Source organism: Siniperca chuatsi, linkage group LG8 (genome assembly GCF_020085105.1).
Source record: "Siniperca chuatsi isolate FFG_IHB_CAS linkage group LG8, ASM2008510v1, whole genome shotgun sequence".
Lineage (NCBI taxonomy): Eukaryota > Metazoa > Chordata > Actinopteri > Centrarchiformes > Sinipercidae > Siniperca > Siniperca chuatsi.
Window position 1 is genome coordinate 18,122,877 of NC_058049.1, and position 14,050 is coordinate 18,136,926.

At 41.1% G+C, this 14,050-nt stretch overlaps 1 protein-coding gene across 1 annotated transcript; it reads left to right on the forward strand.

The window, feature by feature from the left end:
- The first annotated feature begins 474 nt into the window (after positions 1-474).
- sfxn1 (sideroflexin 1) lies at positions 475-13,976 on the forward strand. The gene is made up of 11 exons (XM_044204637.1): positions 475-620; positions 2,397-2,566; positions 2,688-2,858; positions 3,251-3,349; positions 3,476-3,551; positions 3,915-4,000; positions 4,197-4,324; positions 4,499-4,548; positions 4,839-4,888; positions 6,718-6,765; positions 11,295-13,976. Exons 2-11 carry the CDS (start codon positions 2,403-2,405, stop codon positions 11,389-11,391), a joined length of 969 nt encoding a protein of 322 aa, XP_044060572.1. The 5' UTR covers positions 475-620; positions 2,397-2,402; the 3' UTR covers positions 11,392-13,976.
- The last annotated feature ends 74 nt before the right edge of the window (positions 13,977-14,050 follow it).

Sequence of the window (14,050 nt, forward strand, 5' to 3'; positions counted from 1 at the left end):
AAGCATGAAAGGGATAAGACTGCTGATTTGCAACCAAGCCATAGGTGACTCATTTTGCTATTAATTTTGTTATATTTTTCTTTTATTGGATGTATTTATTGTGTTTTTATATGAACCAAAGAACGCTTTGTTTGTTCTAAGGGACACTTACTTTTTCACAAGACATTAGTGTCGCCTATTAATGCCAGACTGGTGTACATGTACAACGAGTAGTGTGTGTGGAAAGTTTTACCAGTTATTAATGATTTATTGCCTGTGAATCAATGCGGCGAAGATGACCGAGCATTAACGGATGTAGTGCTCTGCTCGCTGCTGAAAATAAGAGCCTCGTATATGGGACGAAGGGAAATTAAACTTAATTTGTCACCTCAAAAGAGTAAAAAGGCATTATGCATTTTCAGAACTTTTTCTTTCCTGGCCACTTACCATTACAACTCCAATGTTTTTTCCATAGTGACTTGCTCCTTTGAGGCAGGACTTTTATTTTGTCAGTGCGGGTCTTGACACTGGGGGATGTGCCTCTGTGTGCTGTGTGGCTGTGCTGACGTTGCTGCCTGTAAAATTAGCTGGCTGCAGCCTTTCAGGGACACCTCTTGCGGACCGCCGGAGCCCACAGTGCAGTAAGTAACCTGTCCATATTTTTAAATGGGCCCATCGAGACGTCGACATAGAAAAGTGCAGCGTGCACTTCGTGTCTGAGATCGGGCGGGAAACTGTCTTTAGACGCGTTTGGCTCCTTGAGAAGCCCGCTGGATGTGCGGATGTGGCAGGCTGATACTAGTTGAATCTGGGGCGCACAGCTGGACAGTTATCGGGCTGGACAGATGTCGTGCTTAATTAGTCGTTTTAAAATGATGATACTTGTATTTTTATTGTTTGGTAAAGGTCGAATCGCTTTGTTCAGATGCAGAAACACCTCCTGTCACAGTCCAGATTTGACTGGTCTACGTCGGGTTGAACAATTAACCGTATCCAGTCATAGAGCACGTTTACCCTGCGACCAAGGACAGAAAGCAGCTACTCCCTGTGTAATAGATGTCACATGCTCAAGAAATGAAGGTTAAATGGCTGCCATGAGATGCTGCGTGTAGTATCTGAATGATATCTTTGATTGTAAGGAGATGTTGTGAATTGCAGGTTAATGTGTAGCCACGCAGGCCGCCTTTGATTGGTTGAGAGTGAGGGCAGAAGCAGCTGAAGGTTTAGAGATCAAAGGCCGTGTCAGTCCAAAGTTCACTCCGACATCACCTTCATTAGTGAGTTAGCGCTATATTAATGCTATTAACAGGGGAAGTGCCCTGTAACCCCTGTTCAGACCAGCTCATACAGTGATTTTGTGTTTCATTGGATGAGCTCAGAGAAGGCGGTGTTTTGTTGTCATCTCGTGAGAATCCTATGAAGTTTAATTCAATTTAAAGAGACAGCAGGCCTCCTGCACGCCACAGCCGTCGGCAAACAAGAGACTTTTCTGTTTTCTTGTCAATCCAGCAGCCAGCAGCCATCTTTGGTGCAATTTCAGGTGGAGTTTCATCATGCTGCTGCAGATCCTTGCCTAGATTTGCTGCACTTTGGTGTCTCCCAGTAGTTCACGTGGAGCATGGAACAAATAGTTAAAAACCAGATCAGACTGGGTTACATGGACCCACACACAGGGAAGAATGAGCATGCAGCGTCCCCAAAGCTGATATTTTTGATAGTGCAGTGTCCATTCAGTGCAGTCCAGTCTTATCTGGTTTAGGATCGTGAAATCATGAATACATGAAGTTGTAATGAAATACTCACAAGTGGGGGTGATAATACAACCCAAATAGTGCAAAACTTACTGTGCTTTGCTCACTTAACCCTAATTCAAGTGATAAAAATAATAAACACTTTGTTCAGCTATTCACAGTTGTTCACAACGTACCCGCAGAGGGCTTTGTCACTTTTCAAGAGCTGCTTTTCAGCCACAGTTTGGGGGTTGGTGTGTGCGCATAATAGGGCTTTGCAACCCTTGTGTCAGGTCAGTCATCACCATAGCAACATTATGCTGAATATGCAGCATGGCAATTCAGAAAGGAGCTCCATCACTGACTTGTGTCTGCCGTAAAGGTCGTAAATCCCGGGGTGAGTGCTGGAGCAGGGCCCTGGAATCCTGCTACAGCATCAGTCAATATCGGCCTAATACAATGCAGTTATGAAACAGTTATTCCAGATAACTAACCCTCAGACATTAATGTTCCAGTACAGAGAATTTCTGCTTTAGCGTGTTTGTCTCAGATTGCCATTTCTGCTTCCATTTATTTACTGCAGAAGAATTCGACTGAAAGTCCTTGAACCTCAAAGCATCGTTCGTACATACTTTTGCACACTGACAAATCCCTGATACGATTATTGTAACATTTTCCTTTCTCCAGATAAATATGGCGGCAGAGCTATCCACTTCCATAAACATCAAGGAGCCCCGGTGGGACCAGAGCACATTTGTAGGTCGGGCTAAACATTTCTTCACTGTCACAGACCCCAGGAACATCCTCCTCAGCAACGAACAACTAGCTCATGCACACAAAATCATCACTGACTACAGGTAAACCAGGCTACAGCTACAAGGACGGCTGTAGCAGTAGCAAATTCACCAGTAACAGGATGTAAATTCAGTGCTGTTATAAGATGGTTTTGCTTTAAATGTTACCTTTACTGTCTCATAGGCAAGGTATAGTCTCTCCAGGACTGACAGAAGATGAACTGTGGAAAGCCAAATATGTTTTTGACTCGGCTTTCCATCCCGACACCGGGGAGAAGATGATCCTGATTGGCCGCATGTCGGCGCAGGTTCCAATGAACATGACGATCACTGGGTGCATGATGACATTTTACAAGTAAGAACTTAAACTAGAGTTTTATTATCAGACTGTGGCTGTTACACTCAAGCTTATAGATTTAACTCTGTACTATTGCTGCCAACTCCAAAGCCAGTACGTCTTCCTTGGCTGATAGTATTCCTACAACTTAAAATATTATCACTTGTGCATTTATGTATTACTGAAGGACATCTGGAAAGGAAAGATAGTTGTTTAAGGCTAGTATTCCATATGTTTAAACATGTAAACTCTTTCTACTGAAGTCCATTTTCATACTTTCTAACTAAAAGCAGCACGTTGACTGTACAATCCAACCTTCAGTTGTACAGCAAAGCTGATAAAATACAATCTTTTCTTCTGTGGACTCTCTACGCTGTCCTTGCTAATGACTGCGGTTTTCAATGTTGCAGGACAACTCCAGCTGTGTTGCTCTGGCAGTGGATCAATCAGTCTTTCAACGCAATAGTCAATTACACCAACAGGAGCGGTGATGCTCCAATCACAGTCAGGTAAGAGACGAACGTTTTTGCCACTGACACCGGCCACCATATTAACCCTTTAATTCAACAGTCTTTGTGTGGACAGTTTTTTTTTTTTTGCGTGATGTGACCGGTGACTCTTGCTCTTGTTTGCAGTCAGCTTGGCACGGCTTATGTGTCTGCCACCACAGGGGCAGTTGCCACCGCTCTAGGACTAAATGCACTAACAAAGGTATCAGTTCATCTAACCCCATTCTACATTTCATTTTAATGTATGGACCTCAGCCGCACGGGCTTGCTGACATGACGCTAGCCACGCACAAATAGTCTCTTTGTCATAGAAAAGCCATATTATTTACAGGGTCGTGCCCTGGTATCACCATGTTGTCCTGTCAGCTTTTATAGTTTACTTTGTGTTTTACATCCTGATTTATGGTAGAAAACCCTACATGTACAACTTCTGAAATATATAACCTGCAATAACCTCAGACTTCCACTAGTCTGCAAGATTAAATTGGTTGTGCTATCAGGGTACAGCAGAGCCAAGTCATCATTTCTTCCCTCCTGTTTTTATGCCTCCTCTCTCCTGCTGTAGCACATCTCACCCCTGATTGGACGGTTTGTTCCATTTGCTGCTGTAGCTGCTGCTAATTGTATCAACATCCCACTGATGAGACAAAGGTAACAAGGACATGCAAATACATCATCGTTTTTAAGCATGTCGACAATTACAATACATACTGGCTTTGACCTTGAGAAGACACAAATGGTGAAAATGTCCCTGGAAACAAAGATTTTAAGGCCATTCCTCTCAGTAGGTGTAATATCAGGTCAGTTGGATTTCTCTGATTTAATTTTGTTTGCTCCTTGTCTTCAGAGAACTTCAACACGGCATTCCCATAACAGATGAGAATGACAACAGGTTAGGAGAGTCAACGAAAGCTGCACAGCAGGCTATCTCTCAGGTTGTGGTCTCCAGAATCCTCATGGCTTCTCCAGGAATGGGTATGAATATCTTTGTTTCATCAGTCCAATTAGACACCTGATGTGATGTTTGTTGACTCCCCCACTGGCAGCTGGTGGCAAAACAAAAATCCAAATTTAAAACCACCAACTTTGTTATATTTTTACAATTTTAGTTGAAAATGCATTGTGCAGTGATATTTTGTGTCTTTTCAGCTATCCCCCCATTTTTAATGAACCATTTGGAAAAGAAGGCCTTTCTGAAGGTAGGCATATTTCTGAATTAGCTGCATCCTTTAAGACGAACTACAGCACAGAGGGCTCCCTTAGCTGCAGGAACCTCCTCAACACCAACTTGATCATCACAGATTTAAATTACCATGAAGGTGTAAGTTAAATGGTGGGAACCTCATGTCCCACGCTGTGTCTGCCACTTGGTTTTCTTTTCATAATCACACATCAGAGGAATGACAAGCACTGAGGACATGAGGCCGCTCTAGTATGGGAATTCACTGCTTTTGTGCCCCTCATTCGTGTTTCTGCCTGGTCTTTTCAGAAGTTCCCATGGATGAGTGCACCTATTCAAGTTGGCCTGGTGGGATTCTGGTGAGTCGTCAGAGATGGTCCACCTGATAAGCAGCCATGTGAAATTCCTTTGAAATTTCAACCTAATTTCTTGCTACAAGAATATGAAATGCCAGTAATTCATAGATTTATGTCACATTAAACATTGCTGTTCAAGTTATTGTGAAGTATCTCGGAAGGAATGTGCTCAAAACATTTATAAGTTCCTCTAGTCTTGATAATATGATGAAGCTCTCTCACTGTGATGTGGTTCCAGGTTTTGTGTGAGTTCAGGGGCTCAGTAACTCAGTTATATTAAAAGTAAAGTAGTAGTGGTAGTCAGCAGGCAGGAGTTTTACAACATTTCTGAATTTTCACTACATACCACAGATCCTGTCCCGTCTTCCTCTGAAAAATGATCCACATATCCTCCCACATGTTTCCTGGCTCCACTTTGCCTCCTGTGACCTCAGAAATGACCAATTAAAATCACGTGTAACATTCCTTTAGTTCAGCTCAAATGACATGACAGAGATTTTAGCAGCACATCCTGCCAACTAGCACACACACACACACGCACGAGTAAAGTAAGTAAGTAAAGTTTTAATCTAGCACCTTTCACAGAGCAAGGTCACAAAGTGCTTCACAGGAGTAGAAATTGTAAAAAATAAGACCATAAAAATAGTAAACAGAAACAAACAATAAAACATAAGCAACAACAGTCCCTAAATGCAAAATACATAGGATTTGTCAGTTGCTGTTTGGAAGCAACGATTCAAAGTTTGCCCCTCCTCCCCAGCTCAGAGCGAGAGAGAGAGAGCTAGAGAATGAATGAAGAGAGGGAGCGGCGTTAGCGAGAACAAAGCAGTGAATCAGAGATATAAAACATTATTTTCTGATTGTTTCACAGCAGTTACGTTCTAAAGCACAAATAAAATCGCCCCCCACACCTCTGCACAACCCCGCAGGAAGGAGCCAGCTTCATTCTGCCCGCTGCCGAAAGGCTGACGCCCAGAAACGTACACAGAAAACTAATAAGAAACTAAGAAAATACAGGCAGAGGGCAGTGTATCTGCAGATACAGACACCGCCACACACTTCTAGTGGGTCATAAGTGATGAGGTGATATTGTCAGGTATTTATCAGAAATACTTACATATATATATATATATATATATATATATATATATATATATATATATATATATATATATTCACTGAATTATAAAAATTGACAGTCTCAGCATGTTATTAGCCAGGCTAGCAGCGTAGCTCTATGGATGGCAATGTCGGTCTGTCAGTTGGTTCACCACTTTGGTCCAGACTGAAATATCTCAACAACTATTTGATGGATTGCAATGAAATTTGGTACAGACATTCATGTCCCCCTCAGGATTGTAATAACTTTGGTGACTCCTTAACTTCTCATATAGTACCATCATCAGGTCAAAATTTAATTTTTGCAATACCTGCATAGCTAATGCAGCCTCAACTGTCCTTATGTTCAGCGCTAATTATTAAATGTTAGCATGTTAACACGCTAAACTAAGATAGTGAACATGGTAAATATTCTACCTGCTAAACATCAACATGCTAACATTGTCATTGAGAGCATGTTAGCATTCTGATTATAGCATTTAGCTCAAAGCGTCAATGTGCCCAAGTATAGCCTCACAGAGCTGCTAGCATGACTTAAACTCTGATATCAATATCACAGTAATAATAATTAATAACCTGTATGTGGACGATTTTAAAGCTTGTACACATCCAGCTTGCTATGACCACACAATCATGTGTTTTTAGACAATCGGATGATGTCAGAACAGAAAGCTCTGGACTGCATGTTTCATAGATCTGCGTTTCTTTTTCAGCCTGGTGTTTGCCACTCCACTGTGCTGTGCATTGTTCCCTCAGAAGAGGTGAGTGAAACATTCAAACTTGATACAGAGGATGATAATAGTAATAAACTTTGTTTAGCACCTTTCATTCAAGAAATGCAGCTCAAAGTGCTTCACATAAAAAGACAGAATGAACATATTTAATGTAAAATAAGAAAAATATCACCCATTTGACAATAATAGTAAAAATAAGATAAAGATGAGAATAGAATACATAAAATGCATCTTCACATGGAAATACATGAGATTAAAAACAGGGATAGAATGCCATAATTAATGTAAAATAAGATGGAGAATTAAACCCACTTGATAATAGTAAAAATAAGATTTAAAAAAAAATAAAAATGCATAACATAAGATTGAAAATAAAACCCACAGTAAAATACAGCAGTTTCATGTCTGTATCAGGAAAGTCACTAGTTAAAGGTTAAAGTTTTTAGCTTGCTTTTTAAAATATTTAGCAAGCTGGCTTCCCTGATATCTATAGGTAGTGTGTTCCACAGCTTTGGGGCGTAATTGACAAAGGCTGCATCCCCAAATTGCTTTTGGCTGTTCCAATAAACCAGCAGCAGATGATTGCAGTGTTCTTGAAGGCAAGTATGAACAAGGGAGTTAGCAATGTAGCTTGGTCCTAGCCCATTAAGGGCTTTGTATATAAAAAGGAGGAGGACGACCTTAAAAATCAATTCTAAATGTTACAGGAAGCCAATGCAGAGCAGCTAAAACTGGACTAATGTGCTCTCTCCTGCTAGTTCATAGTCGAGCTGCAGAGTTTTGAATGAGCTGAAGTCTCTGAGGCCAGTAAAAAGTGTCTTTCAGTAATCGAGTCGGCTTGAAATAAAAAGGCATGAATCAGTTTTTCAGCATCTTTTTGATTTCTAAATGATTCTACTTGAAGTTTAGATCTCAATTTAAGATAACTCCAAGATTTATAACCTCAGATTTAATCCAGTAAATAATTAATTCAAGTTCATTTCCCCAGATTATTAAACAGCATTTCTTTTTGTTTTAGGGCCGACAAATAGGATTTCAGTTTTGTCCTCGTTTAACTTTAAGAAATTATGGCTCATCCATTTATGTATTGCCAAAAGACAGGTAGTAATGAGGTCCAAGTCCGGAGGTAAGTGTGGCAGTGTGTGAGACCAGGTGAGGCTGACAGACAGGCAGGCAGGCGAGCAATGTTGCTGAGTGAGGCAGACAGACAGGAAGTCAGTGATCCTGAGCACAAGGAGAGCAAGGTTAGTACAAGCGAGCAAAGATACTACCACATATCTTCTAGGAGCCGGGAACATGAACTGCCACGTGGGCTGAAACAACGATCTGGTGCTGAGTGGAAGGAACACCAGGGTTGATTTACTGCAGTGCTGATTAGTGGATGGGTTGCAGGTGTGCGGCTTGGCGCAGGTGTTTTGGTTGATTAGTCAGGAGCCCGTGGTGAGAGAGAGAGCAAGAGAGAGAGCCACGCCCACAACACAGACACACAGATACAACAGAGAAACTCAAAGGTTGCAGTACAGGCCGTAACAGGCAGTCTTGCAAAGTTCAGCTAATGTAATACTAGTGAATTTTCACATGGTTACATCTTTCTTACAAGGTTTGCAGAGGTCATCAGCAGCAATATTGGCTCTAATTTAAGTTATTTTGTTATTGTTATTAATGTCAATAATGGAGAATAATATTCCAGAGTTTCCAGCCTTCTCTGTAATAATCTTGGAAAAGTAATTCTTGCCAGACGTGTTGCTTTGTTATAGACAGCCATGGCTTCTTTGTATATATTACAGTGAACTGTGAGCCGAGGTTGTCCTCCATTTTCTTGCTCGACAGATTCTCTTAATCTCATTAACAGTTATTGTTTAACCAAAGGGAGATTCTGTCAGTCGACCTCTTTTTAACCTGTAGAGCAGCAGTATTTAAAGCAGATGACAAGGTATTGTTGAAAATTTCAACCATGTCATTTAAAGAGCAGTCATAGCTGTTTGACTCAAATGATTTCATAATAATAGAGAACTTTGCTTCAGCCTTGCCATAGGAATCTCTTTTAAACCAGAAATGCTCTTTTAGTCTTTGCTAAGATTAGGTTGGCATCAAAAAACACACAGTGATGGTAAGAAATAGGTCGTTCTAATACTGAAACATTGTCAGTGTTTAACCCTGTTGTTATTACCAAGTCTAGAATGTTACCATGCCGATGAGTGGCTTCATTTACATGTTGGGTAAGTTCAGAGCTGACCCCGCAGCTTTGGAGTCAGTCTTTTTGTTGACATGAACATTTAGGTCAGTCGTATCTAGTGTTATCAAGTGAGATCATCTCTGAGAATTCCTGCTGAAACAGCGATGAATTTTTTGGTGGCCGATACAACGTAATGACGAGCATTGATAGTTCTGCTTTGAGAGAATCCCTACAGCTCAAATGAGCTCTTTTTAACATCAGATCATTGGCTAACAAATCCTTTTTGGTTAATGATCCGATAATTGAAAGGAATTTCCATGTAATGTTTTTAGATGAGACCTGGCTAAACAGCACTACTGGTGTAGCAACACAGATAGAGGCTTGTCCTCCAAACTATCATATTTATCAGTCAGACAAAACAGGAAAGGAGGAGGGATTGCAGCCATTTTTTCTACACAGTTTGTGTGTAATGACATTGACCTGGGTGAATTTACATAAACTGAATGCTCTCGAAATGAAAGCAGAATTATCAGTGCTCATCATTACATTGTATCGGCCACCAGGTCAGGTGAGGGGGGAGAGATACAGGCTGTCTGCCTGTGTGTGCTGTCCTTGTCCCGCTGAATCGTGCATTCTTGTTTTAGTATGGAATCCCAAGAGCATGATGTAGGTTGGAACCAGTGATGTTTGGATGAATCCCACCAGGTTTAAATCGGTCTTTATAGTTCCAAAAGACATTCAAATTGACAATAAACTTTACCCTATGGGTGAGGCACGCCGATGTCAGCCATGTGTTCAGGGCAAGGAGTCTGCTAAAAGATTCGATTCGAAGGTTGCAATGCGTCCAGAAATTAAAACATTTTGCGATTGACATTCGCTCAGTTTTTCCAGCAGCAGACAAAAGTCTTTTTTTTTCATGATCTCAGAGCCAGTCTTCCTTCGCAGAATGTCAAAACACCCAGCGTGGATAATAATCCTCATATTACTTGGATGTGTAGAGAGGCTAACTCTGTTAGCCTGTCAGCTCCCTGACAAATGTGTCCTCCATAGTTAGATTTTCAGTCTTTGCTGTTCTTACATGCTTGGTTATAGAGTCCCCAGTCAAAATAGTGTCTGGCAGTTATCAGGTGTGGAGTTAGCAATATTTCTTCTGGCCCTCAGCCTAGCAGTGGTGTTGGGGCTTTTTCTTGGGTTTTGGTTACCCTTAATGCTGGTGGTGTAATTAGCTTACCTGGGTTCGACATAGTTAGTATTATCACACATTTTGTTCAGAGTCGGTGGGTCATACCTGTTTTGCAATGGGAGTTCAGGTGGTGGAGTGAGCGTTGATGGCCTCTTACTTGATTTCTTGCTGGATCTGCCTTTGCGGCGGACAACGTCAGACCAAGTATTGGCTGGAGTTGAAGCTTTCGGTCTAGCGCCGGTGCTGTGCCAGTAAGAGGCGTCATTAGGGAAGGCTGGTTTGGGAGCCTTTGGAGCTAATCCAGTAGCGCACATCCAAGGGAGCATGCCAGCCAAGTCCGTGATGGGATGCTCTACATTTGATGTAATCCTGTGTATAACAGTCCGTCCATTAGCACCTGGTGGCTCCGCACCTTGTTCAATAACTGCTCAATCAGAGTCAATGAATTGCTCACGCTCATGTGTGATACAGTGTTCCAATCTTCTTTTCAAGCTGTGTTATCTTCTCAGTCAGTCGCTCATACTCTGTGTGCAGCTCATTGATTTGCCATCTTGTCTTTGTACTAATCCCAGGTTTCCAGTCACAGACACAGCAAAAGGCTAGTGATGTGTGTTTGGTCAAGCCTGCACAGTACTGAAGAAGTAATAAAAGTGCTTTAAATAAAAAAATAAAAATACTAACCAGTCTATCATAGCCACAGAAGCTTGCATTTTCTTTAGTTGAATATATGCACCGTGGGGTGCACGGTGGCAGAGCGGCTAAAGCTCCTGCCTCCCAATAAGGAGATCGTGGGTCTGCATGTCCTCCCCGTGTTACCGTGGGTTCTCTCCGGGTTCTCCGGCTTCCTCCCACCGTCCAAAGACATGCATGTGTAGGTTAATTGATAACTCTAAATTGCCCGTATTGAATGAATGTGAGAGTGAATGGTTGTCTGTCCTTGTCTGTGTCTGTGTTAGCCCTGCGACGAGTTGGCCACTGTCCAGGGTGTACCCTGCCTAAGGCCCAAAGTCACTGGGATAGGCTCCAGTCACCCGCGACCCCTAACGGGACCAAGCGGTAGAAAATGGATGGATGGATGGATGAATATATGCAAAATTTGCATGATTCTTTTCTGCCTGTAAAGTTGCATAATACGCCTACAGTTTGTATTTGACCCATTAATCCCTGAATTTCTCCCATTCCTCCCCCCTGATCCAGCTCTATGTCAGTCAGCCGCTTGGAGCCGGAGCTGCAGGAGAAAATCCGGGCCAAGCACCCAGGAGTAGAGAGGGTCTACTTCAACAAAGGGCTATGAGTGTGCAGCCCCCTCATCCAAACACTGCCATAGCACAGCTGCAGGCTCAGTCCGCGCCTCTCTGCCAGCCCTCCTCATTCAGTGTGCCAAAGTTAAGTTTGTGTCTCCTCATTTCCACCTTAAAGATGGGTATCTGAGGACTCCCTCTCTCAGTCAGTCTCTTTGTAACGAGATGTTTGCTTTTGTCAATGTGATTGTTGATTTTACTGTAACTGCTAGAGATTTTCTCCGACTGGGCCGGATTAAAAAGTGTGATTTTTATCATGACAGATACAGTATAGTGGCCCGTGTAAGATTGTTTTAAGTGGACATTTTTTTCTGTGCAGTATTTCTTTTTAAGTTGGTGATTGTACGTCGCCGCCAAACCATTTTCATACTTTCCTACCTGTCGTTGGCAGTCAGTTTATTTCTTACCTGCAGTATAATTGATTATAATCAGATTTTAACATCGATTAGTCAAAGACCTCATGCATTTGCCAAATCTGTACTCACTTTTTGTTAGACCTCATCAACGATTACAAACCCCTACTCCTGACAGTGATATTTCAGAGAATGGCATTCACTTTAATTCAGTTCATTTTGCCAAATGAGTGACGTTCAGTGAGCCTCGAGGCCTCTTGACATCTAATCATGAATCTGAAAACAATTCTCCAGGGATCCACCCTATAAAATGTGATGCTATGATGGTGGCAACCATTGATGGGCCAACACGGTGCTATTTGATGTCTTAATAATCAGTGTTTATCATACTATTTATTCTGCTTGCCAAACATGCATGAACAAACCACTCCTCATACAAGCTTCATGGGACTTAACCCAGAATTTTACAGAAATTGTTTCTGTATATTTAGTCACACCGAGGCTACACTCAGGAGAGCTGAACGGTGGCGATATAATGTGTTATTAATGATCATTTCAGCAAAACACACTAGTTCTCATTTAACTAATACCTGATAATCCAGGATTTTGTGATTACAGTATTTGATACCACCAAAACTCAACAGCTCATTCATGCCTTACAGACTTGTATGGTATCTATCTTCTGTACCTTAATGCAGCATCCTAAGAGATTTGATTATTACCGCACAAAGTGACACATTTTAGATTAATGCTGCAGTTTTATCACATTGTTTTTGAGGTATTATAGTTCATCTATATATACATTTGGAGTCTATGCTAGATATGGATGTCAGTATTGAGTCAAAATGCCAAAAACATTCTCAAGATAGTATTTTTCAAGGCAAGGATGATAGACAGAAGGATCCATCTGACCAATATGTGTTTTAAATATGACTTGTCATTATGAACCTGCTCTGTGGACTCTTTAACGTCGCAAATGACACATTTCAATTCACTGGAGCGTCATACAGAATTACTTTGATCTCAGCCTGGTTTCGTTATATTTTGCTGTTAAAGTGAGATATATGTACGCCTTAGTTGTTACATACAGTTACATCAGCACACAATATCACAGAGCTCGTCCCTGGTGAGCCGATAAAACAGGTGCAGTCTGATGTTGTTACTTTAGTTCTGTACTTGTCCTGCAGGAGTCAGTATTCAGACGATAATGCCTGTTTGGTATGTTTGGACACAGTTGGTGTAAACTGTGTTGTGTGGGTTCGATACCAGATGGCGTTCAACTTAAAGGCTGCCATGTTGTTCTGCTGGTGTATGGAGTTGATGGCATTTGCGTGCCACATTTACAGCTACTGTATTTTACTGTGTGAAGTTGAATTCTAGGCCAATATCAGAGAGACTGTACAGCAACATACCATTGGACATTTTAAAATCAGGGATGAGGGTGAAAAAGATGGACTTAACGCCACAAAACTCACAAGCAGTATTTAGCAAATCTTTGACCAACCTGTCCTCCTTTGAAACTTTAAAAAACAATTTTAGGATCCAGTGTGTTTAAATGATTTGGTCCAATTAATGTTTACATTTCAAATTTAAATACATTGTAAGCACTTGTGAACATTGATTTGATTTAATTGCATCTTTTGCTCATCATGGTGTGTAGTTTCTGTGAGGTGTTCAATGTTTAATATACTGTAAATCTACTGACATATATTGCTGTACAAGTAACTTTATTTTAGATTGTCAGTGTTACCAGAGATACATATTTTGGAGTTGGAGCTGTTCCCTAGCTGGTTTGAAGTGAAGTTTGTTATTCTAGTGTTAAAGGTAACTGAATGTAGCATTTTCCAATTACAGCTGTTTGCGGTGTGTTAGTCCAGAAAAGCACAATGTTGTAACAGATTTCAAATGCTGCACATTTTTAAACCTGTTCCCTTAACCGCTAATGAGAACCAATTCCTCTCTAATGTGTTCAAAACTATTAAATTAACTCCTAATAAATAACATGTTCACAAGCTTCAATCTACCAAATCAAATGAAATGTCATTACAGCCAAAGCGATACAAATCGACCCAAGAGGAACAAGTCATTTACAGTTTGCATTAATTACAATGAATATTTTTTTAAAAAGAATATTATGACACAAAATGGTATTTGCTTGTTTTGCAGTACACTGGGGTGATGTGATGTTTAGACTAACTGGATGAAATAAAGTTGATGAAATCTTGTGTCTGGTGTTTAATGACGTTTAGGTGCAGCCGATAGCTCCACAGCGCCACCTTCTGGTTTAAACCGGACACAG

Excerpts from the sequence above, each read along its gene's own strand:
- sfxn1 (XM_044204637.1), top strand. The coding sequence starts at position 2,403 with ATGGCGGCAGAGCTATCCACTTCCATAAACATCAAGGAGCCCCGGTGG. Across the intron at positions 3,350-3,475 it reads GATGCTCCAATCACAGTCAG|TCAGCTTGGCACGGCTTATG; the intron begins GTAAGAGACGAA and ends TCTTGTTTGCAG. Across the intron at positions 6,766-11,294 it reads GCATTGTTCCCTCAGAAGAG|CTCTATGTCAGTCAGCCGCT; the intron begins GTGAGTGAAACA and ends CCCCTGATCCAG.